The sequence below is a fragment of the Sturnira hondurensis genome, unplaced genomic scaffold (genome assembly GCF_014824575.4).
Source record: "Sturnira hondurensis isolate 20B ecotype Veracruz unplaced genomic scaffold, ASM1482457v3 Scaffold0022017, whole genome shotgun sequence".
Lineage (NCBI taxonomy): Eukaryota > Metazoa > Chordata > Mammalia > Chiroptera > Phyllostomidae > Sturnira > Sturnira hondurensis.
Genome location: NW_028094648.1, coordinates 4868652 through 4892284, shown reverse-complemented (window position 1 = coordinate 4892284; position 23633 = coordinate 4868652). Strand labels below are relative to the sequence as shown.

The window sequence follows — 23633 nt, the reverse complement described above, 5'->3', positions numbered from 1 at the left end:
CTTCCTGTTCTCTGTTCCCTGTTCCCTGCATTATGTTCTCCTGATATTACAGAGAGTCATAGCTGTGTAGTTGTCTGTCTTCCAGAACAGGAAGTTGCTTCTAAAGGACAGAGTCTTTCCTGCCTTTAAGCCATTGGATCTAGCCTTGCCCTCGCAGAACTTTATTGAATTGAATTCAGATATGTAAACAGATACCGGATAAAATGTGATTAGTGATATTTGAGAGAGTTTTACCCAGAGTGCCGGGGAAGCACAAAGGGCACAGCAAACAACTGCCAAAGGGAGCCCAGGGGCCTCCCAGTCGTGTCATTGGAGCCGTCTTGAAAGACGAGAAGGTGTTTGCAGGACGAGCGAGGGGGGCGCACAATCTCCATAGGTCACACCACGTGGAGGTTTGGGGGGAGGGGCCCTTTGATCTTCTAAATCCTTCCCTTTCTTTCTTAATGAAACTTCAGGAAGAAACTATTTGATTCACCAGTAGCTTTGGATCAAGCCCAGGGACAGAATAGGCATCTCTTCCCGAAAGCCATAGCCTAGTTTCTTCTTAGGGCTAAAAGCCCCTCCCACACCAAAAACAGCTACTAGATTCTTTATCCCTAAAATGCCACCTACTCTAATGTTCCTTTTCCTTATTGAAATAAATAGAAAAAAATCTATTTCCTTTTCTAATTTGGCTCAGGTGGAGCCAAGATTCCACTTTGAAGGGGAGGAAAACTCTTCCCCTTTTTTTCCCTTCTAGGTTCTTTGACTGGCCTAAGAATTAAATTGACATAAAAAATATTAACAGGAGAAAAGCAAATTTACTTTTATACATACAGGAGCCCCTCAGAGACATAACAAGCTCATAGACAGTTTGGCAATGGAGGCTCATATGCCATCCTGCACTCAGCAGAAGTGGGGGGCAGGGTCTGGGACTTGAAAAGGGAGGAAGATGGTTCACAGGAAGATGGGAAGAGCAAATGTTTGGTAAACAAATGTTTGCCACACCATGCAGAGAATTCTTTTTGATATAACAAGTTTTCTCTGGTAATAGCTCTCTTCCTGATACAAGCCCCCTATCTAAATTCTTTTACTTAGGGGAAGGTAAAAGGCTCTCCGTGAGTCTGCTGGGCCTTAATTGTCTTCAGCTTGAAATAATCCACATGCCAAGGTGGTATATTCTGAGGCCTCCTGCCCAAATCCCATCCACTTTCATGATTCTCTGGTCATTTCGACAAGCATGCAATGAGTGCCTCCCACGGAAAAGGCAGTGCTCTGGAGGCTGGGCGTCTGAACAGGGAGATCATTTCTGCCCCCCTGCAGGCTCAGCTGACACTGAACAGGAAGCGCATGTCAGCACAGCTCCTCGGCCATTTACTGTTAAAGCCAAGTCTTTGGGTTCAGCCATGCACGTAGAATTGGCATTGAGACTTTTTAAAATAGATCATTGTTCCCAAACTGAAGTTCAGAGGTCAAAGGACTTATGAAGAAAGCTGAACTTACCACTGGAAGACTTACCAGGAAAAGGGAAAAAACACCTTAGAAAGTCCTTTCCTTGAGAAAAATACCCCCAAGAGGAGCATTAAGACTGAACTTGAGGACTGAATATTAAGTATTTGGTTATATATACTTATGTTATTTCAGAAAGCATCTGTGTGTTTCTTGTTTTTATTTGTGATGAATATTGGTGTCTTTGTGGGACTTAATAGTTTCCTAGAACTGGAACCCCAATTTAGAATCCTGAGAAAAACTTACTTCTTGAGCTGGGTGGTGCCTTAATAGATGAGGCTGTTCGTCCTGCTGCCGTGGTTTCGGACCACCCTCCCTCTCTTTTCATTAACAGCCTAGTTGTGCATATAGGCTGAATTCAAATGCCAACTCTTTCGTAATTCATTTCTGACATCCGTAACATAAAGCCTTAAACCAGTTTCCTAAAGTAGGCTCCATGAACAGTAATTCTGAGGAGTGTTAAAAGATACTCCTTAAAATATCAATGGTCTGATTTAAACGCAGTTAAACAGGATTCTTTACTACAGGACTTTTCAAACTGTAGGCATTGAGAAGGCAATACAGTGAATAATACTTCCCAGAGTTGTTTGACCACAGAAGCCTTGGTGATTTTTTTCAGAGTGTGTATTAGTCTTCTGTTTGCTGCTGTAACAAATTACCATAGAGTTAGTGGCTCAAAACAACACACGTTTATCATCTTACAGTTCTGGAGGCTAGAAGTCTAAAATGAGTCAGCAGCGCTGGGTTCCTTCTAGACACTTGAGGTGAGAATCCCTTTCTTTGCCTTTTCCAGCTTCTGGAGGCCACTGTTTTCCTTGGTTTGTGACCCCTTCCTCCATCTTCAAAGCCAGCAATGTAGCATTTTCTAATCCCTCTCTTTCTCTGACCTCTGCTTCTGTCATTGCATCTCTTCCTGTAGCCACAGGAAGACATGAGTGCCGCCCTTTAAAAAGGATGGTTGTGATTTCATTGGGTCTGCCTTGAAAATCCAGGATAATCTTCCCATCTCAGCATTCTTAACATAATTGAATCTGCAAAGTCCTTTTGTCATAGTCACAGTTTCCAGGGATTAGAAGGTGGCCAACTCTGCAGGACCGGCGTTCTGCCTGCCCCAGGACACGCATTCTGCAGCAGTCAGGGAAAGAAGCCCTCCCTCATTCCTCAGTGAGGGATCTGGGTAGAACCCCCACTTACAACATTATTTATACGGGTAAATAATTCTAATCTGTGAGGCAAAACAAATGCACATCTGATAGACAGCTGTGCATAACTGTAAACTCTTTTATGGCAACCTCAGCAGTCGTAACAGTAAAGATCACTGATGGCCTTCCTGCACACAAATCTGCCTCACCTCGCTTCTCTCTCAGCCTCGGATGTACAGTCCTGTTTTCACAATACGTCAGACTAATCATGTGGTAGAAATGCCCGGTAGGATTTTTTTCCTGTCAGTTTCTCAAGACCTTTTAAAGTCTATATCAGTGTTAACCTGCTCTACATTGGACTAAGAGCAAACTCATCTTTTTGTAATGAGTTTTTACTCTTTGTTCAAGAAGCCGTGCTGTGCTTGGCAGTCTCTCTTTCCACCATGTCATGCCCACTGACCCGTGGACTTGAACAACATTCTCCAGCAGCGGAGCCTGTGAGGAGGGCACGAGACAAGTGTTAACGGGAAACAAAGCACAATATATGAGGACGCTAATAATGTGAAGGCTTGTGTAAAGAGGTTGACTAAGAGGAAGAATAGAAAAATGAAGCAGAGAAGAAAGCTGGCCAAGGGATAGAAAAATGCCCTAATTTCTGACAGGTGTCATGTTTTAAAAGACTTTGGGAAAAAATTTAAAATGTGAATGTTGTCCTATGCAGAGGAAACGAAATAATCTAAGGAAGATACTTGATTTCAAATAAGTAGAGTGAGANCAAGTGTTAACGTGAAACAAAGCACAATATATGAGGACGCTAATAATGTGAAAGCTTGTGGAAAGAGGTTGACTAAGAGGAAGAATAGAAAAATGAACCAGAGAAGAAAGCTGGCCAAGGGATAGAAAAATGCCCTAATTTCTGACAGGTGTCATGTTTTAAAAGACTTTGGGAAAAAATTTAAAATGTGAATGTTGTCCTATGCAGAGGAAACGAAATAATCTAAGGAAGATACTTGATTTCAAATAAGTAGAGTGAGACTTTTTGCCAGTCTCAAAAAAAGTGAACTTTAGCTTACAAGTTTTAAGTGTAAAAGCTCTTTGAAATTCCACAGAGAATTATATCAGACAGTAACAAGGAGTGGTATGAGACTGAGACTATCAACCTCCCTTCATGAGATACAGACAACAGTATCTCAGAAAACTGAATTGCTCCAGAGCAGGGCCAACATCTGATTCATCTTGGAGTCCCAAACCATAGCACATAGTGTGGCACGTTGCCGTCATGTTCTTTGAACATCAGGTGAAATGATTGCAGAGTTAGTCTCTTCCTGCACATCATCACAACACTGATTCATTGGAAAGGAATTGCTTGAAAGAAACCGACAAGAGAAGGGGTATATGAGAAAAGAAAGATTAAAAAGTGTGATGTGCAGTAGACTGTTGAATTTAAAGGACACATCTCGATATTTTCTTCCTTCCCAAATCATTCATTTCACTCGCTGTATCATATAATTTTTCACCAAAGAAACATATGCACCAAGAGAAGAGAAGAACAAAAGTATATTGAGATTCAGATGTTCATTTTAAGTAACGAGAATCATTCTTCAGCTAAATTGCAAATTGCTACTTCTTGTCTGCCCGCTGTGGTATACATCATCTCAGAGAGTAACTTGCAAATAATCAGATTGGCAAATCCTAAATCAAGAATGCTTATAGGTTACTGTGTTTTATTTAGAAAATCAGGAAGAAGAATTTCCATTTTTTGTATTCTTTCCTGCATCTGTCGAGATTATAAATGTGCTGAGGACAGATGATGACTTACAGTGGACTTTCTGGGCACACAGTAAGTAGTTTATGGCTTGGATTGGAGGGAAAAACAGACCAATACCAGCACTGTAAAAGTCAGTGTGGAGAGGCATAAACTGAAACACATTTCTGTATACAATGAACTCTATTGACACATTGTATTTTCCCAACTCTTTGCTAACATTCCATGCATGATCAGATGGATACATTATAAAAGACAGATCTGCAGGCAGCACTTCGCAGAATACGGTGGCAATAGGTCCTATAATAAAACATGTAACTGATTTCAAGGCACTCTGATAAAGGACGTTTGTAAGTCAGGCCCAGGGAATCGCTTTCAGAAGTAATATTGTGACATTCATAGCAATATGACAATGATAACCAATTAATAAAAGAGCAGTGAAGCTTCAGAAGCTCCAGTTCTTCAGTGATCATGGAATTTCAGGTTACCACTAACAGAGTAATTAAGCAGCTAAGAGATATGTAAAAGGAATCAAAATTAAAGAAGGACCCATTCCTTCTTATGATATTATAAGCTTATAATAATATAGCTTATGTTTCAAAATGAGAAGTGAAAACATGGGGAAAAGGGATTGTTCTCTGAGAGTCGATTGGCCTCTTCCAGTGGTTTGAAGCTCTCGGATCTGGCCAAGTCTCAGTGGAGAGAGGACATTTGTGTTGCAACTGTGTGAATTGTCATAGCAGTAAATTTAATAACATTAGAAGAAGGATGGAAGTAGCAAAATCAGGAATGTTTTAAATATATTTTATTGACCATGCCATTACAGTTGTCCTATTTCCCCCCTTCATTCCCCTCCACCCTGCACACCCCTCCCCCACCATCCACCCACGTTAGTTTATGTCCATGTGTTACAAGTTCTTTAGATTCCATATTTCCCATACTATTCTTGCCCTCCCCCTTGTCTATTTTCTACCTACCATCTATGCTACTTATTCTCTGTATCTTCTCCCCCCTTCTCCTCCTCCCACTCCCCTGTTGCTAACCCTCCATGTGATCTCCATTTCTATGGTTCTGCTCCCAATCTAGCTTTCCTCTTAGTTTGCTTTTGTTTTAGGTGTGGTTGTTAAGAACTGTGAGTTTGCTGTCCTTTCACTGTTTATATTTTTTTCTCTTCTTTTTCTTAGATAAGTCCCTTTAACATTTCATATAATAAGGGCTTGGTGATGATGAACTCATTGAATTTGACCTTATCCGAGAAGCACTTTATCTGCCCTTCCATTCTAAATGTGATCGTTGCTGGATAGAGCAATCTTGGCTGTAGGTCTTTGGATTTCATGACTTGGAATACTTCTTTCCAGCCCCTTGCCTGTAAGGACTCTTTTGAGAAATCAGCTGACAGTCTGATGGGAACTCCTTTATAGGTGACTGGCTCCTCATCTCTTGCAAAAAAGAGACTTTTTGTTATAATGCTGATAAAAGGTATAAGAAAAGTATTTATTTTCATCTTTCTATTTGAGATTTTTTGTGTGTGGTATGATTCCAAGGATAAGACCTTGGAAAGGAACAGGTTGTGAGGATATTTTGAGTTCAAGGAAATATTTCATTCTGTGATGTGGAAGGTAGGGAGGACACACAGCTTACTTCACGCAGCCAGTGTGGCAGAAAGTGGGTGATTTAAGACACAGAAGGGAGCATGTTCAACACATGGCTATAAATATGTAGGGAAAAGGTACACAGACATTTCATGGCAAGATGTTGTATAGCTGATAAAAACGATACAGATCACAGAGATCAAAACATGATAATGTACAGAAATGCAGAGAAATGAATGCTTCAAAAATGTAACTTGAAAAGGTAGAAAAAGGTTAAAAATGATGGCATTGTGGTATTAAGACAACTTAGGTGACTATACTGAGTAGGAAGATGGATCCCAAAGGAACCTCTGGGCATAAACTAGAAAGCACATGGAATTTAATTTTTCTGAAGAAACAGAACTTAAAATGGAAATGTGTTATACCTGTCAAAACAGGAGGATAAAAATGGACCTTATATAAATTGAAGGTTTCAAAAGCTTTTTTTTTTTGCCTTAGTTTGTCAATGCAGGATATTCTTTCTGTAAAAAACAAAAAAAAAAACCTCTATGAGAATAAATAGCTGAACAGAATTTAGAATTCCTTGAAATATAATGCAGAAAGAAAAGAATTCTGATTGTGATGATGTAAACCTATTATGCTCTCCTAAATACTGTGAAAAATTAGATCGTAGTAACGGAATACAAGTCTTTGGATATTTGAGACCATTTTGAAGCAGAAGCGATGAGATGTGAAAGGGTTGCCAGTCTGGTATGACACATTTTTCTTGTGCACGGTTTGGGAATTACGCAGTTGCGTCCAGTATAAACCTTGACGCTGAGCTAATCCCACCTTTCCTTTTCAGGCATGAGGAATACAGTCAATTTCTTCCCACTGCCGGGGTCAGCGATTTTGATGGAGACTGTAATTCAGTGAATGTGCAGTTTTTATAGACTGTGAAATGCAATACTAATTTTAGTGTTTTATTACAGGTATACTTTGTTTCCTCCATCTCTTCCATTTTATGACATCTTATATGCATCAACCGGCTGAAGGATAACGTGCTTTCTCTTTCTGAAGTGGAACGTGTAGGGCAGGGTTGATCGTGTAAGTGTGGGGCACTCCCCCCGCCATTTTCGTAAGCTTTGTGCTCATAGATTGCATGATGTGCTTTTTATTTCAGTAACATTTAACAAAACCATGGCCATGGAGGAAATTAAGCTTACACAGAATGTCCATAATGAGGCTCTGGGTGCTGATGTTGCAGGTATGGTACAAACTCTGAGTTGCACATTAAAGAGACAGAAGCCGTCTTTTCTCTGTTGTTTTCAGTGTACAAAAATACTGGATTTAACCATAGATAACTGTGCATTAACTTCCACTGTCTGGGTGCAGCGAAGGCATCCAGAAGTAAGCAAAGCGAAGCAGAGGCAGCTAGAACAGATGCCATTCATCCTAACTCAGGGGGGAAGTGTATGAGGCTTCCTCTCTGCACTTGGAGATTCTCTGTATGCAAATAATTCTTTCAGGTTTGATTACCCAGTTTCCTATGTCACAGGCACAATGAGGCTGTGCTAAATTAGAAAGAAGAAATTATGAGACTCAGACTCACCAACCTAATAAGAAGTGACAGTAAAAGACATCAAAGAAGAAGGCAGAATGCTTGTTTTATTTTTTTGTTTGTTTGTTTTGTTTTATGGAAGGGTCAGTGACCAGTGACCTGGGGAAAGGATGAAGTTGGTGATCCGTGTGAAGGCAGGGGGTGGGCATATCAGACCAGTGATAAGTGTGCACACACATCCGAGACTGGGTGGCCTCTGTAATGGGCCAGCACCCAGATCTTCCCACACCCGCCTCAGAATACTTATTTTAAAACAGGCACAAACAGGCTTTAAGGCATAGGGCCACTCACTGGGACAGACTATCCTATCCACTTCAGTTTCCACTCAGGATATCATTTTATCGCATCTAAGCTTCACAGTAATAGCCCTGAAACATCAACAACAGGTTAGATTCTACTCACCGTGTAATCTAGTATAGAAAGGGGAGGCAGGTAAAGGTGGGGGAAATGGGAACATCCCTACTAGTGTAAACAATAAAAATATGGTTTAAAAATAAATAATAATAATACAAGAATAAATAAAATGCTTTTTTGTTTTTTTAATAAAAATAAAGTTTTAATTTTTGTTTTTTTGATAATTGTTTTTTAATTTTTTTTTAAATTGATGCTGGTAGGGATAACATTTATTTAGCCTCATTCTTTAACAATATCATATAAATGAGAATTATCATAACATAATTCATAACATAGTGCATTGAACAAGTATAAAAGGCACATGGACAATAACTAAGGTGGGGGGTGGAAATGGGAGGGAGGTGGGGAGCACTGGGGGGGCAGGGCTGGGAATACAAGACAGAAAACTGTACTTGAACAAGAATTAAATAAAAAAACATTATTAAAAAAATTAAAAAATAACATAGTGCATTGAATAAGCCCTAAAATACATATTTTTATCACTACTGATCAGAACATTTTGATTTTAAATTCCCATTTTAATTTTTTCTTTCAAAATTCCTTCAAATGAGTTACGTGGAAAGTATCAATGATTGGATTTACCCCACTTAGCAGAGGTGAAGATATACGTGTGTACTGGTCCATTCTTGCTGGCCGATTTCCTGGGTGTCATATGCTTTTGTTTTATTTTACGCAGAGCAGTTTTTCTCCCTTTAAAAAAAATAGTAGGTTAGGGTGGTGAACACAGATGACAGGCTGTGGAATTGCACACCTGCACCTCTATAATTTTGATAACCAGTGTCACTCCAATAAATTCGATAGAAAGAAAAAAGAAAATAGTAGCTTGAAATTAGCTTATTTGGACGTTGTATACTTCTCTCTTTTGGAAAGTATATATCAAAGTGAGGGCACTTGAGAGCTCTGGAAGACGTTGTGCACTATGGCTGCGGTGAGCTTCCCTTCCCCGCCCCCGCTGCAGCTCCCCAGCACACACCCTCCGCCAACAATGTATGTGACTCGCACTGTGAGGCTTTTACTACATGTCTAGGGAGGTCACAAACTCTGTTAGCTTTCCTTGTTTCCTTATCGTGGAGGCTGAATTTTTTGAAGAAATATATTTTGTCTTCTTCAGATGATTCCCTTGACTACATTACTTCTTGTTTTTCCTCACTGGAAATCACAATTTTACTTTGCTGTGTGATTCACCTACACACTTCTATAGTTATTTGTTGTTTGGGGTATAAAGGAGTTGATTCCTCAAGTTTCTCTTATCTAAACTCCAAGTGAACCAGATTTCATTTTGGGTTGGGAAAAAAACTATGCACTTTGCCATACATATAATAGTACACCTGCCATATATGTTAAATTGTCATTTACTGGAGGCATGAGAAATTTTGCAGTCCATTGACCACTTTCTCCTGAGGGAATTTGTGTTATCATAGGTCTTTGGTGATAGAAGTTGACTCTCGTGTCTAATCGGGGAAGAAACAGATCCATAATGGTCTCATCCCTACTCTCCCGTAATATAGCAAGAGATTCCTATCTGTCTGTTTCTTGGATGGGGTAGGGGGTAGTATTTAGACTGGAAATAGGAAGGGAGGAAGGAATGAAGGAAAGAAGGATGAGCTGAACTACTTAGTATCTGTGAAGAGGTGGATATATAAAACCTTCATAAGCACAGCTCTGTTTCTCTACGTATGTGCATTTATTACCTACAGTGTGCCAGGCACTGTGCTCTGATTTTCCTTCACAAGTATTATTTTCCTTAGAGCCACATTCTTTAGTATCCATGGAATAGAAAAAACCATGTGTCCTTTCCCAATGCTGACTTAAAAAAAAGGCAGAATAGATTTGCACTCTTAAAGTTGAAAGGGACTGCGAACCAGAGGATCGTGGTTCGATTCCCAGTCAGGGCACATGCCTAGGTTTCAGGCCAGTTCCCTGCAGGCCAACTCCCAGCAGGGGACGCACCAAAGGCAACCATACATTGATGTTTCTCTCCCTCTCTCCTTCCCCTCTAAGGATAAATAAATAAATAAAATCTTTTTAAAAAGTTGAAAGGGAAAATAAATGGCATAGGAAAAAATAATATACTTTAAAATGAGACCAAAGTATTAACCTTAGGGTACCAGTTTTGTCGTGGAGATCGATAATTCAAATTTAGTATAATTTGAGTAGGCTGAACCTGATTGCTTGGGTTCAGTCAGATGTTTCCTATGCTTTTCATTCAGATGGATCCCCTGGTGTTTTATCAGCTTCGGGGGGGGTTTTTGTTTGTGTTTTGGTGGGGTCCCTCTCAGCTTTTTCAGAGCAGAGTGGCCTTTGGGGGAGAACACCTTGAGGCATCGCATGCGCGACAAATCCTAAAGATATTTGCCTCCAGTCACAGATGCTCCCCCTAAGTTACACTGTCCTTTTCAGGGAAGATGACCTGAAAAAGTAGCCCCTTGAGTGAGGAGAAATAGCCCCCAAAACAAGCATCGAGGTAGCAAACGAAAAGTCAAAGAAGTGCTGAAATTTTGTCACAGATACTGTTTAGGTCTTTTCTATGCTTTTAGCAGCACGTCGGTGTAGGTGTGAGCAACAGGCTTGGTTGGAGATTCCTTGGCATTTCTTTATGTCCTTCCTTTGCAGTCTAACAACATGGGTGTGTTTTACTCCTCACGCCCTAAAAACTCCTTAAGTTTCCTTCCAAAAAGAAGTGTTCACTCCCCTGAGCTTCCAGGAACAGACTTCACATCACTGAAAGCTAAACTTCTGACTTTTATGATCCTAAGTTGGGAGTAGTAGCTCTTCCCACGGACCAGACTTCTCTAACACAGTAATATCCTTCTCTTCCCGCCCATCATTTAGGAATAAAGATGGATTGTGGTTTTAGTTCCTTTCAAAAGAGTAGAAACTGTAAAACATTCAGAAGCCTATTTTTACCAAATTCATTGTAATGAAAGAGGGTTACTTAACATCTTGTTGTTACTCTGGCGTCTTGTTAGCATTCTAGATGCAATGTTTGCCGCAAGCCCTTTCTTTTTGGCCAAGCGCTTAAATAGAAAGTTCTGAAAGAACAGCCCGCCCCAGAGTGCTGTCATCCATCACATTACACTTGTGAGAAATGGAACTCATTTATTGTCTGTGGGTTTTTAATTAACCTAGAACAATTTTTTCTATGAAATAGTTCTACACAATGAAATTTTCATTAATTATCAGCTGGGGCCCCAGAGCGGAGCCAGTGCAGAAAGGAAAGGAATGGCTATTTCTTTTCCAGTGTTAACATTGTTCATTCTAATAATCACAGTGGGAGTGTGGATCCCCCTACACAGGGTCTATAATTGTTCCAGAATAAAAAAATCACCCGGAAGGTTTTGGACATGCTGACACTTCTTTCACTGGTGCTGTAAAAAGCCCCTTACGATTGCTCATCAGATATGGACACTAAGAACACGGGTTTGCACACAGACTTGCCTTACTGTAGCTCCTGTGTGTTCTCCTGCCTTCCAGAATCATCAACATAAAATTCGTGGAAAATTAACAAAGAATGAACTGCAGTTTTTAAAAAAATAAACTTTACTTTTTAGAGCAGTTTTAGGCTCACAGCAAAAGTGAGCACAGAGTTCCCGTTTACTTCCTGTTCCCGATTACTTCCTGTTCCCACAGTGTAATCCTTTAACTTACAATTTTTACTTTTATAAAAATAACAACCTTATTGAGATATAATACACACATCACAAAATTGCCATTTTAAAGCATACAATTCTGTGTTTTAGTATGTTCGTGGAGTTATGTTACCATCACTGTTCTCTAATTTCAGAATTAAAATTTAGATGACAAAGTTAAAATGCCATTTAGAGAATTCAAAGAAATATCCCCCAAACTTACCATTCTAACTGAACTCTTGTCACTTTTTGTACATCTTATTTTAGTTTCTTTATGTCCAGATAACTTTACAAGGCATGATGAGAGTTTTCTCTGCACTTATTTTAAAATTTTCTTGTGAGAGTTTACGGCTCTGTCTCTTTAACGCTGCTCACAGTGTGATGAGGTGTGCTGTGATTCTCATTGCTGTGTGTACACATGAAATTATTCAAGTGAAGAAAATAACTTCATGGCTGTATCTGCTGTGGTGTGATGCTTTCCACTAAGTCATCTCGCCCAGTATTTGGGCATTCCAGAGTACTGCTACAGCTTCAGACTTCCCGTCATCAGTAGTGGATAGATGTCTTTTATTCCTTCCTGCCAAGGTGTGAAAACATTGAAAGCTTATGTTAATTAATAAAGCTGGTGTGTCCTTGGATGATGCTGTTCCCTTAAACTAAGGGCAAACATTGGACATTTTGAAGGAGTGATTTCAACTAACATCAGTGGGAGGGATCGAGCAATGAGTAAATAAGAGTGAACGAGAGAACGCCAGTCAGCAGAAACATAGACAGTGGATTTGAACACCTTTACAGAAGTGTCATAAATGGCCCCCAAAAATGTGGAAAGATGCTCTGAAGATGTGAAGGAAAGCATTTTCCCCCTAGAATCAGATTAAGAATGTTTGAAAAAATTGATCATGTTAAGTGGAAAATGGGATATTTGTATGCTCTGAGAGTGTAATGAATCAACTTTTAAGAAGCTAATTTGATGGTACTTGTTAAGGTTTGAAATGTGTGTCCGCTTTAATTGAAGAATTGTACTATTGAGAACTTTGCAGAAGTGATATGAAAGCATTATATAAAGAACACATGTGCATAGATAGTTACAGAAGCCTTGTTTGCAGTAACAAGAAATTGGAAGCAATCTGCTGCTCAGCAACAGGCAACCTGGCCACAGAAGTCATGGTTCAGGCTGTCATGAAAAAGGGCAAAGGACATAGATGTGCACTTCCCAGTGAAGACGTGTGTGATAGATACACTTGTATGTGAAAAAGTAGAAATATTATAATTGCCCTTTCTTTTAAAAAGAGTGCATTTGTAGATAACTCTGTTTATCTGTAGGAAAACTGGGATTGGGAGATAATTCACTTCTTATTTTATATGATTTTTAATGGATTGAATTATAAGTGACGTTTACTTTTTTCCTTTCTGCGTTCTTATACCCCCAAATTTGATTAGGTGCCATTCTTAAGGCTTTTGAAGAGGAAAACATACAGCAATTTGAGCTCAAATTTCAAAGTATTGCCTTTTAGAAACTAGCTTTAGTGAACACATAAAAATGATTTCTAATTAGTATATCAACAGTTTATATGGAAAAGGATGTTTCTAAAGTATATGGAAAAAGCTTTTACTCAGGTTAAATCTTTTGAAATATTTTTTATTTTTTTCTAACCATAAAGGTAAAATATCATTATAAAACATTTTGAAAAAATAAGGCTACAAATAAGATAATAAAATTACCTCTGATTTTCTCGCCTAGAGATAATAGTAGGCTGAGTTTTAAAACTCATTTCTGCTGTCTATTTGAAATTTCAGAGAGACTTTATTTTCACACTGAGAGCATGCTTCACTCTAGTCAGTTGTTTCATTGTTGAAATATTTGGGGAGGGGATTGCATACAATCTTAATGAAATTTCCTGAATTTTACCTGTCAAAAATTTGCTTGGTAACATTGCACGGTGTTAATAAGAAGAAATCAAAGAGAAGGATAATTATGCTGAATGGTAAAAAGAAAGAACTACGGGGGCAAACAAGTATGACAACCAAATCCTAAATTTTCACGTTACTAACTAACGGAGGGAGTAAAAGTGTCTGTGACCAAAGCAACCAGTGAAGGAATTTCTCTTTGCTGCTCCTCTCCAGCTGTCCTGCTCTGGTAGGCAGCCTGCCAGTAATTGTCAGAGGCTGGTGACAATGGAAAGGACCATCGCTGACCTGAGGTGCCTGTATTATTTGGTGGAGAGTAATTCCCTGGGGGATTCAGATCCTCACAATATACTCAGAGTTGTAGGAGGAGTGATTGGATCACAAAGTTAACCATCCTAAGCTCCTCACCCCGGGTGGTCCGACTTAAATCTCCCCTTTTCCGTAACAGACACTGGGTGCTCTACCATCATCCATTCTTAGATTACATGTGGGTCTGGTCAGTACCGTCTTGAGGTCCCCTCCTCCTTTCACCCAAGTCCAGAATTGCATATTGAATTCTGTGCAGCACTGAGTAGTTCCTAACTTCTCCGCACTTTGCTATGCCACCTTCACCTTAAGGAACAGCTGTGCCATTTGTGAATCTGGCGCAAAATGCAGTGCCCCCTGTTCAAAGATTAAGAATTGTAAGACAGCATAAGCAAAGCACGAACACTAGTATGGGGCCCTTGGGGGCTATATACCCTGCATGCTCAAGAATCAGCTCTGGTCACCTTAGCCTCACTTCCTGACCAGGGGCATCCTGTTTTGAGAGAGGGCACGCAGATAGTAGTCCAGTCCTCCTCCTTTCTTTTTTGTTGTCATCTACTATTATTTACCTCTTAATGGGGCTACTGGTTTTCTAAACCTGTTCTTTGAGAAGGAAGGTCGGGTGTTGCAGGGGAGAAAAAAACTCCTTTTCCCACTACCATCCTAGGTTGTCTCTCTTCATATGACAAAAGACATATGAACAAGTGAAAACAAATGGAAGTTTGTTACCACATGCACTGTGCTTACACACGGGAGTATCCAGATATGAGTAACTCTAAGAGGTGGTTAGGACTTGGGCTTATAAAACATCTTAGCAAAGGACCTGTAACTGTTTACAGAAGACAAAGGAAGAAGACTTTGCCTTTCCAGGGGCAGCAAATTGTTGGAAGGCAAATGTAAGGGGATGCTTATGGAAGATAAGAGCTAGTTGGTAATGTTCAGTATATAGATTCTTCCAGTGCCGTCTCCAGGCTGATGAGGGTCTAAAGTTGTCACCAGTAGTTAACTCATGTCCTTTCTGGTGGTGTGGGGGGACACCTTTGTAAATTATGTCCTGCTTTTAGGCAAATGAGAGGAGGGCAGAGAGTTTTTCTTGAATCTCCTTTATCTCAATTGCCTTCCACTCAAAATAATCCTTATGCTAAAGGGTCATATTCTGGGATGGCACTCTCTGCTATCCTACCGCCCTCTCTGGGAAGATACAGCCCCATGCACCCATGACTTGAAACCTTGTGCATAATGAAAAAAATACTGCCCTTCCTTCAAGTAGACACAGCCCTGTTCTGGGGCACCTAGCCTGGCAGGCTGGATTTCATTCACCTCTAGCATGCCTGGCTGGGCATCTCCGTGTGGGGAACAGCCTGCATGAATCCTCTACAGTTGGCTTGCTCAGGGGACAATCTGACTGCTTCCTTGCCCACAGAATAGCAAGAGCAGCAGGCTAGAATGTCCTTTCTCCTTAATAGTTCCCACGTGACAATCCAAATCCCTTGATGTGGGGTTCTTGAGTACTTAGGCGTCTCTGGTTTGCACTTAACGCTTAGCTCTTCATCCTTTTTATTGGTTGTTTTTGCTCACTCATTTTTAAAATTCCCTTTCTTGTGGTGAAAAACAGTCTATTACTGGGATCTGGCAACCTGTCTGCCTAGTGTCACAGAACCAGTTCCTTTGGTGGCAGACAGACGGGTGCGTTAGACTCTTCCTCCAGCTTTCTGTTCTAAGTGGGTGGAGTTTTACACCTCACTCCTAAAATGATATATGTATTTAAAGAGAAAAGAGATTAATGAAATGTAAAAAGAAAAATGAATTATTATCATCTTTATAGCCATCTGTAATTCCTGGCTAGCTTTGCCTCAAAGTAAGCCAAGGAGAGGTGAGGACTGAAATAAGAGAAGAAAAGGGCAAGCAAGGTCAGGCTCTTGAAAGTCTTTTATAACTGAGTTTTGACATTAAATAAAAATTGAAAGGACATCAGATTCCCTTCTCTTTTGACACCCACCAAAAAGAAATAAATGGATACACTCAGAAGCAGCTATGGGAGAGGGAATTCTGTTTATATTGACCTTCTAAACTCCACTTACATTCCTACCATGAAATGATATTGGGGTAGCAGAAGGGCTGTGCCAAGTGGCTACATGACTGTCTAGCCCGGTGTTCGGGCTGCAGCACCGAGGAGTGGATTGAGGAGGGACGGGGACTATGAGACGTAGGTTAAAGGAGCTGAAATTACACAAAACTGACGAATAAGCTCCCATGAACTTTTCTGAACTCTTTATAACACATTTAAATGTTTTTGAGTGTGCATGCATGTGAATGTGCAAGCTGTGTGTGTGTTGGGGAGAGGGTTAGAAATTAAAAGTCCAGTACTCATTATAGAAAACAAATACCTTGTTTTGTTTACTTGCTTAGATCCTCAGATTTGTTTCAGGTTTTCTTGTGATTTTTGGTGGCAAAACCTCAGGGTCTAGGGCTCTGAAACAGAATTCAGTACTCCCATGGTTCAGCATTGTACTTATGAACTGAGAGATACTGTATGTATACAGATTTATAAATGAAGATCTACAATATGTATGTGTGTGTGCTTGCTCATCTTTTCTCTAGATAAGTCTAGAATTTATAGGAAAATTGACTGTGGGTCAGAGAATGCTGTGGGTCTCTGGAGTGGGCTTGCCTGCCTCAGCGTCGGATTGTCCTGGTGAGTAACCTGTGCTGTGGGCAGGAAGCCACTGTCAGGACGGAAGAAAGAGACTGAATGGTTTCCTCTAGGCGAAGGTATCAGACAGGGGTGCATGTCATCTCTGTTTGGTTCATCTGTACATAGACTATGTCATATGAAAAACGGTCCTCTGAGACACAGGAGGAGGAGGAGTGAAAACTGGTGGAAGAAAAGTATCAGTAGCTTAAGATGTACACATACGCCATCTCACTGGCAGAAAGTAGCAATGATTCGAAATGACTTCTGATGAAAGGGAAGGAACAAAGTGCCAAAGCTGGGCTGCATTGGACCATCTAGAAAACAAAAAACATGACTACAGAAGAAATACACAACTTTAACAATGAACACATTGAAATTGTTAAAGATTTTGCTCACCTTGGTTCAGTTACCCATTCAAATGGAGGCTGCAGCCAAAAAAGCAAGAGAAGGCTGAGACCCAGTAGCACGGTAATGGACGTGTCAGGAAAGATGGCTATGAGCAAAGATGTGTCACTAGAGACCAAGCAAGGCTAAGATCACCTACACCCTTGTATTCTCAGTTACTACATACAGGTGTGCCAGTTGGACAGTGACGGAGGCTGATGGGAAACAAGGTGATTCATTTGAAGTACAGTGTTGGTGGAGAGCTGTGTGTCTACATGGGCCACCAGAAAGCTGAATTTAGGCCTGAAACATCACCGAAAGCAAAAATGACGAAACTGAAGCTGCCCTACTTTGGGTATGTGAAGAGAAGGCAGGTTTGGAAAACACAGTAATGCTGGGGAAATAGAAGGCAGTGGGATGTGAGGGACACCGACCACGAGATACATTGACAGGTAAAAGAAGCCGTAGGAGCTGGGCAGGGCTGCTGCGGACAGGGTATTGCGGACGTCACTCCTTCAGAGGGTCGCCAGGAGTCGGAACCGACTGGATGTCACACACAGTGGAGAGGAAAGTTTAATTGAATGGCCAATTGGAATAAACTTTTTGAACACTCAGGTACACCTGAAGGCACCAAGCAAGCCACTATTATGTGATCATATTCAGGGAAGAAAGGGTGAGAAACAGATCGGAAAGAATTGATTTTCTCCTTGCTCTGAACTTTTTATGAGACTAAATTGATAGTTTAAAATACTGGACATGTATTGCCTTGTTTTGCTTTATCTCGTATGTCTCTTTTACTGTGAGCTCTTGAGAAACGAGTCAAAATGTGACACCTCTCTGTGTCCCTGGCGGTCTCTAGCACAACACCTTACACAAAGAGAACGTGCAATAGATATTTGTTCGTTGCTGGATTGAAACTATACCTCGTGATCAAATTAGTGTCTGTTGGTGTTGGTTTTTTCTTTATTCAGTGAGTTTGCTGACTGCATGAGCATTACTATCCTCAATTTCTTTTTCCAGCACTGAGGTTGAAGGTGACTAAGTGAATTGTACCATTCTTCCGGCAGTTCTGAATGCATTATTGATTAGGCGCAGAATTGACTAGCATAAATGCCAGTTGAAGATTTTCTTCCTCTTTTCCCTTGTGTTGTTTTGGCAGGAGACGTGAAGGACAATTTTCAGGCCTCTCCAAGAGCTGCATGATAAATAATTTCAGGATAAATTAATATCCTCTTCTAGATGAGAGCACAACCAGGGCAGGTCTGGCGTCCTGGGTTTGCTTTCCTTGTTCAGCCCACGGGCGGAGTCGCCCTTGCTCTTGGTTGAGGTCCCAGCACCCTCCCCCCTTGCTCGTCTGTAACTGGGTGAGTCACTGCCACCTTGCTAGCCCTCCTTTTTCCAGTTGTAAAAGGGAAATGAGTTGCTACCAGATGATGTCTTAAAGTGCTTCTGACTGCTGGAATGGAAGACCCTCTGGAAACACAAAGCATTGTGGGTTTTTTGTTTTTCGGTTTTTGTTTCGCAATAAATGGGCTCTTTGCATGATAACTAACTCCTCTTCCCTCATCCAGATTTCCTGCTGAGGTAAGTGATGCGGAGTGAGTTTTCTGCGTTTTTTTCTTCAGCTTTTAATTCTTTTTGTGTATGTCTGGCCTTTAAATGTGGTGGATAAATGCTATAATTATAACCCTTTTGACAGCTCTGTAATTTAATTGTAATTCACTCTGAGCATCTTTTTAAGACAATAATGCATATGGAAGATGCAGCTGCTCCAGTCTCATCTGGTAAAAATTGACAGGAATTATTGGAATTATAGGCCCAACAACTATGGGAACTTACAATCTATTCAAGTCCAAATATAGGGATATTCTTCCTATGTGTGTAGGTGTGTGTGTATGGCTACCTTTTGTACCCTGGTTTGCCAAGAGTGGCAGGGTGGTGTTTATTGGCCTTTACATAAATTAATCAATTATTCTGAAGTGGAAAAACTCTTGGATTTGTTTTCTGCAATAAGCACTATAACTTCTGTTAACTTTAAGAGGTAGTCTCTCTGTTAACCTGAAGCTGATTCCTACCAGCATTGGCTGGGCAGTATTGGAGACCCACTAGTCATCAGATGTTGTATTAGTTTGCCAGCACTTTCATGAGAAAGTACTCTCATGAGTGGGTGGCATAAACCACAGAAATTGATTGTCTCACTGTTTGGAGGCTGAAGTTCAAAATCAAGGTGTTGGCAGGGTTGATTCCTTCTGAGTGCTGTGGGGGAGAATATGTGTCATTCCTCTTCCCTGGCTTCTGATAACCTCAGGTGATCCTTGGCTTGCACATGGTGTTTTTCTGTGTCTTCACATTGTCTTCCCTGTGTGTGTGTGTGTGTGTGTCCAAATGTCCCGTTTTTATAAGGACATCAGTCATATTAGATTGGGGCCTGCCCTAATGACCTCCTTTTAACTTGATTACTTCTGTAAAGGCTCTATCTTCAAATAAAGTCGCATTCCGAGGTGCTGGGGGTTAGTACTCCAACATTTTTTTTGAGGGGGACAAAATTCAACCGATAACAGATATGTGTTTGACTATGCAGGAAATTTTTTCTTATGATGGTTGCAAATAATTTCTGCCCAAAAATGCTTTTGGATAATTACAGAAACACTCTCACAAGAATTATTTATTTTATAATGATATTGTTTCTTTCAATCATTTTGGGCTGTAACACATAACAATTAAGTCTATAGTCTTTCCTCACACTGGGCCACGTACTTGCGGCAAAGCCTGATGTGTTTGGCCTTCACTGCCCTGAATACAGCTTACAGAGTATGAGATACTAGGAAAAAATCAGTAATGTCAGGTCACCTCAGAACTGTTTAACTGGTAGATGAATTGAAGATGAATTCATGCAATTGAAGATGCATATTACCTGAGTCTCAGCCCCAACCTTAGTTCTTTCCCCGCCCCCGCTGCTACTCCCCACTTCTTGAATATAAGTCAAGAAGATGCTCCTGGGATCAGAAAATTCCTCTGAGGATTCTGGTGTCTAGACCACAGTTCATTATGAAACAGAAATTTGAAAACCGTATCTAAAATGGAGGAAATAAAATGGAAGGAACTGGGATTGCTTGATGTGATAGAAACAAATGAACCAGATATGAGGAAAACAGACTAGTCAATATTCTGCAATTAACTAATGTGATCTTGGGCAAGTAAATTCCTCTTTCTGTTTACTAACTCAACAGTGTGGGCTTTGGATCATCGGGTGATGTCTCAGATAGCTTTCAGCTTAAAGCCCTGTGATTCCAGGGTTACTATTGCATCAGACTCTTCTTCAGGCTGATAGTAATGACTTAGGTCAATGCTCAAATATATGTGTTGGGTGAAGTCTTAGAAGGTGTGGGTAAGAGATTCAACATAATCTGTGAAAACATAAATGATTACCCTGTACATTGGGGCTTACAGTGTAACGCTGCAGGGAAGTATAATAAAAAAACTAATTAGGGAAATGTGGTTGTAAAAAATATGAGAAAGGATACCAAAAGATCACATTTGAGGGAAAGAAAGAAAAGGAGCAAAAGTGTAGAAACCAACACGGGGCCAGTAGGCAGGTACTGGTCTGGAGGGGCCTCCTCTACCCCAGCACTTTGATCAGCCGCCACACGAGTGCCTTTACCACCTTTCAAGTTTGTTTCTGCAGCCAAATTCTTGCTTTCCCCAAAAGAAAAAAGTAGTAAGATTGCAGGCTTTTTTTGCTTTCTAGATTAGCACAGGGATCTAATTAGGAGCATTTATGATGTCTAGTTTCTGCACTTAGATCCACTCGGCACTTTATAAACAAGCTCTTTGAGCCTCACTCTGCTCCCTAAGAAACAGATGGTGGGATTTTCGTTGGTAAATGCCCTGGTCAGATAGCCTGCTGGAGCCTGTCAGAAAAGAACACAAGCCTGGCTGCAGCTCTTGGTGTGCTGTGTGAATAGTACAGAATGTTGATTTCAGGGACCATCTGGAATGAAAATAAGCCAATAAATTAATTTCAGTGGACTAGTAAATTATTTTTGCAAGCCTGGGTTTTGATACTCTTTTTTGGAATCATTTTCTTTGAACTTAGGACCTTTGGAAGAGGAGTTGGGTTGGCTGTAAGGCATGATTATTCATTTATTAAATACTGACTAGAACAAATAATAGTTACAACATGGTGTGACATGTGCTATATTATAGGTTTGAGGGAAGCAATCTGTGAGCCTAGTGGAAGGGCAGAATTAGTTATAGTAAGTGGGCATAGTCCCTGGAACTTCTGCAGGGGTAAGTGAGGGCAGGCTCCCTGAAGAATGTAGCATTTTAGCTTTATCAGTACCTGTAATTAGTGAGGGAGCCGGGGGAGATTTGTAGTGAGAAGTGACAGGTCCAACCTCTGGAAAGCCTGTAAGTCAAGGTTAGATCACGAAAGATGTGACTGTTGTGCCGTGCTAGGGAGTTGAACTTGATCCTGTGAGAGAGAGAGAGATGCTGACAATTTTTTTATTGAGGAATAATTGACATATAACATTATATTAGTTTCAGGTATACAACATAATGATTCAATATTTGTATATATTATGAAATGATCACCACAGTAAATCTGATTAATATCTGTCACCATAGTTATGATTTTTTTGTGATGAGAACTTTTAAAATCTACTCTTAGCAACTTTCAAATATGCGATACAATATTAGCTATAGTCACCATGCAGTGTGTTCCATCCTCATGACTTACTTGTTTTATAACTGGAAGTTGGTACCGTTGACCCCCTTCACCCATTTCACTTACCCCCACCTCTGGCATCCACCAGTCTGTACCCTGTATCTAGGAACCTGGGGATTTTAGTTTCTTTTTAGATTCCACATATAAGTGAGATCATACAGTGTTTGGCTTTCTCTGATTTATTTCATTTAGCATAATACTTTTGAATTTAATCCATGCTATTGCAAAAGGCAAGATTTTCTCCCTTTCTTTTTTTTGGCTGAATAAAATTCTGTTGTATATGTATGTGTGTATATATGTGTGTGTGCATAACCACATTTTCTTTATCTGCTCACCATCAGTGGACACTGAAGTTGTTTTCATATCTTGTCTACTAGAAGTAATGCTGCAATAAATATGGGGGTGCTGGTTACTTTGGGGGTTCATGTTTTCATTTGCTTCAGAATTGGAATTTTGTTTCCAGTCTCAGAAATGGAATTGCTGGATCATGTGGTAGTTTTTAGATTTTTGAGGAAACCCCTGGATGTTTTTCAACATGATTAGACCTGCATTTTAGGAATGTCATTCTGATAGATACACGGAGCATGGCTTGGAAGGTGCAGACTGCAGTCGGGAGAACACATTGGAACGCTGTTGCCCCACTCTGGTGAAAGGAGCAAGACGCGATACCCAGTTCAGGTGCTCGCCATTCCTGGCCTGCTGTAAACCATTCTGGTAACTTCTACACGGGAGCTTTCATCTTGGTCATCACGAGTTTAAAAGCTGCTACTTTTTAACTTAAGTTCACTGGTTCTTTAATCCCTTCCTTCCTTCCTTCCTTCCCTGCTTCCTTAATTTAATTTTAGAATAGGTAATGAATTTCTATAGGTCGAAAATTCAAAAGCTTAAAAGGCATGGAGTGAACTCTTCTTCCCACCCCATGTCTCATACCAATTGCTCCCACTCCAAGATACCACAGTTTTTAGTTTTCTATGAGTCTCTCTAGAAATTTTTTATGAATATCCAGGAATTTATTAATGTCTATTCTTTTGCTCCTTATAACGAATCCGTATACCAGACACACTCTTCATGCTTTCTCACCGGAGTACTGCACCGTGGGTGTCCAGTGGGGTCTCCCATGGTCCGGATTTCAGTCTTCGCCTTCCTGCAGTGGGGTTGGTACGTAGGTTCCTCTGTCCTCTGCATTTTTTTAGGTTGGTAGTTGTGTCAAGCCAGATGCTGTCAAATTTAGATTCTTTTTTTTCTCAAGATTATTTCACAGGTGGTGTGTTCTTCCATTTTTAACATTTTAATCTTTGCTCCACGGAGTCTGTCTTGGTCTGTAGTGTGAGTATGGTTCCAAGTTTACCTTCTTCCAGTTGTCTGTCCAGCTAACCCAACAACATATTTTGAATGGTCTATCTTCCTCACTGATTTAAGATGCCGCTCATATCATGTAGTAAATCCCCAAATGTATTTGGATCCATTTTAGGGGGCTTTCTATTCTGTTCTATTGATCTATCTGTATATTCATGCAATGTTGTCATACTGGTTTAATTATTGAGGATCTATAAAACATCTTAATATCTGATAGGGCTAGTTTCCCTTTAATACTCTTTTTTTCCCCCCAGATCTCCCCTTACTGTTCTTTTTTGTTGAAATTGGCATTTGACTTCTAGGTTAAATTAAGGAGAATGATGTCTTCATAATGTCAGGCTTTCTTCCCAGGACTATGCCATGCCTTTCCTTTTAGTCGCTTATCTGTCCTTTAGAAGTGTCTTGAAGTTTCCTTCATATATTTCCTTGATATTCCTATTAAGTTTATTCCTAGGTATTTTGTTGTTTTGGCTGTTATTAACATTGAGGTCTTTTTAGCCATTACATGTTCTGTTTGTTGTTTGTAAATGGCCTTGTTTCATTCTCCATCAGACTCACTAAATTCTCTTCTGTTTTAGTAGTTTTGTTGACTTGGGTTTTTCATCATGTCATCTATAAATAGTGA

At 40.2% G+C, this 23633-nt stretch overlaps 1 protein-coding gene across 2 annotated transcripts in view; it reads left to right on the top strand.

Annotated features, from left to right (window-relative positions):
- The window catches only part of CRACD (capping protein inhibiting regulator of actin dynamics), a 241544-nt gene that overhangs the window by 123832 nt on the left and 94079 nt on the right, over positions 1 to 23633 (top strand). For both annotated transcript variants that reach the window (XM_037034085.1, XM_037034088.1), the window contains exon 3: positions 7150 to 7233. In XM_037034085.1, the coding sequence (XP_036889980.1) occupies positions 7167 to 7233 (67 nt within the window). In that variant the 5' untranslated portion in view covers positions 7150 to 7166. The remainder of the gene's footprint in view (positions 1 to 7149; positions 7234 to 23633) is intronic.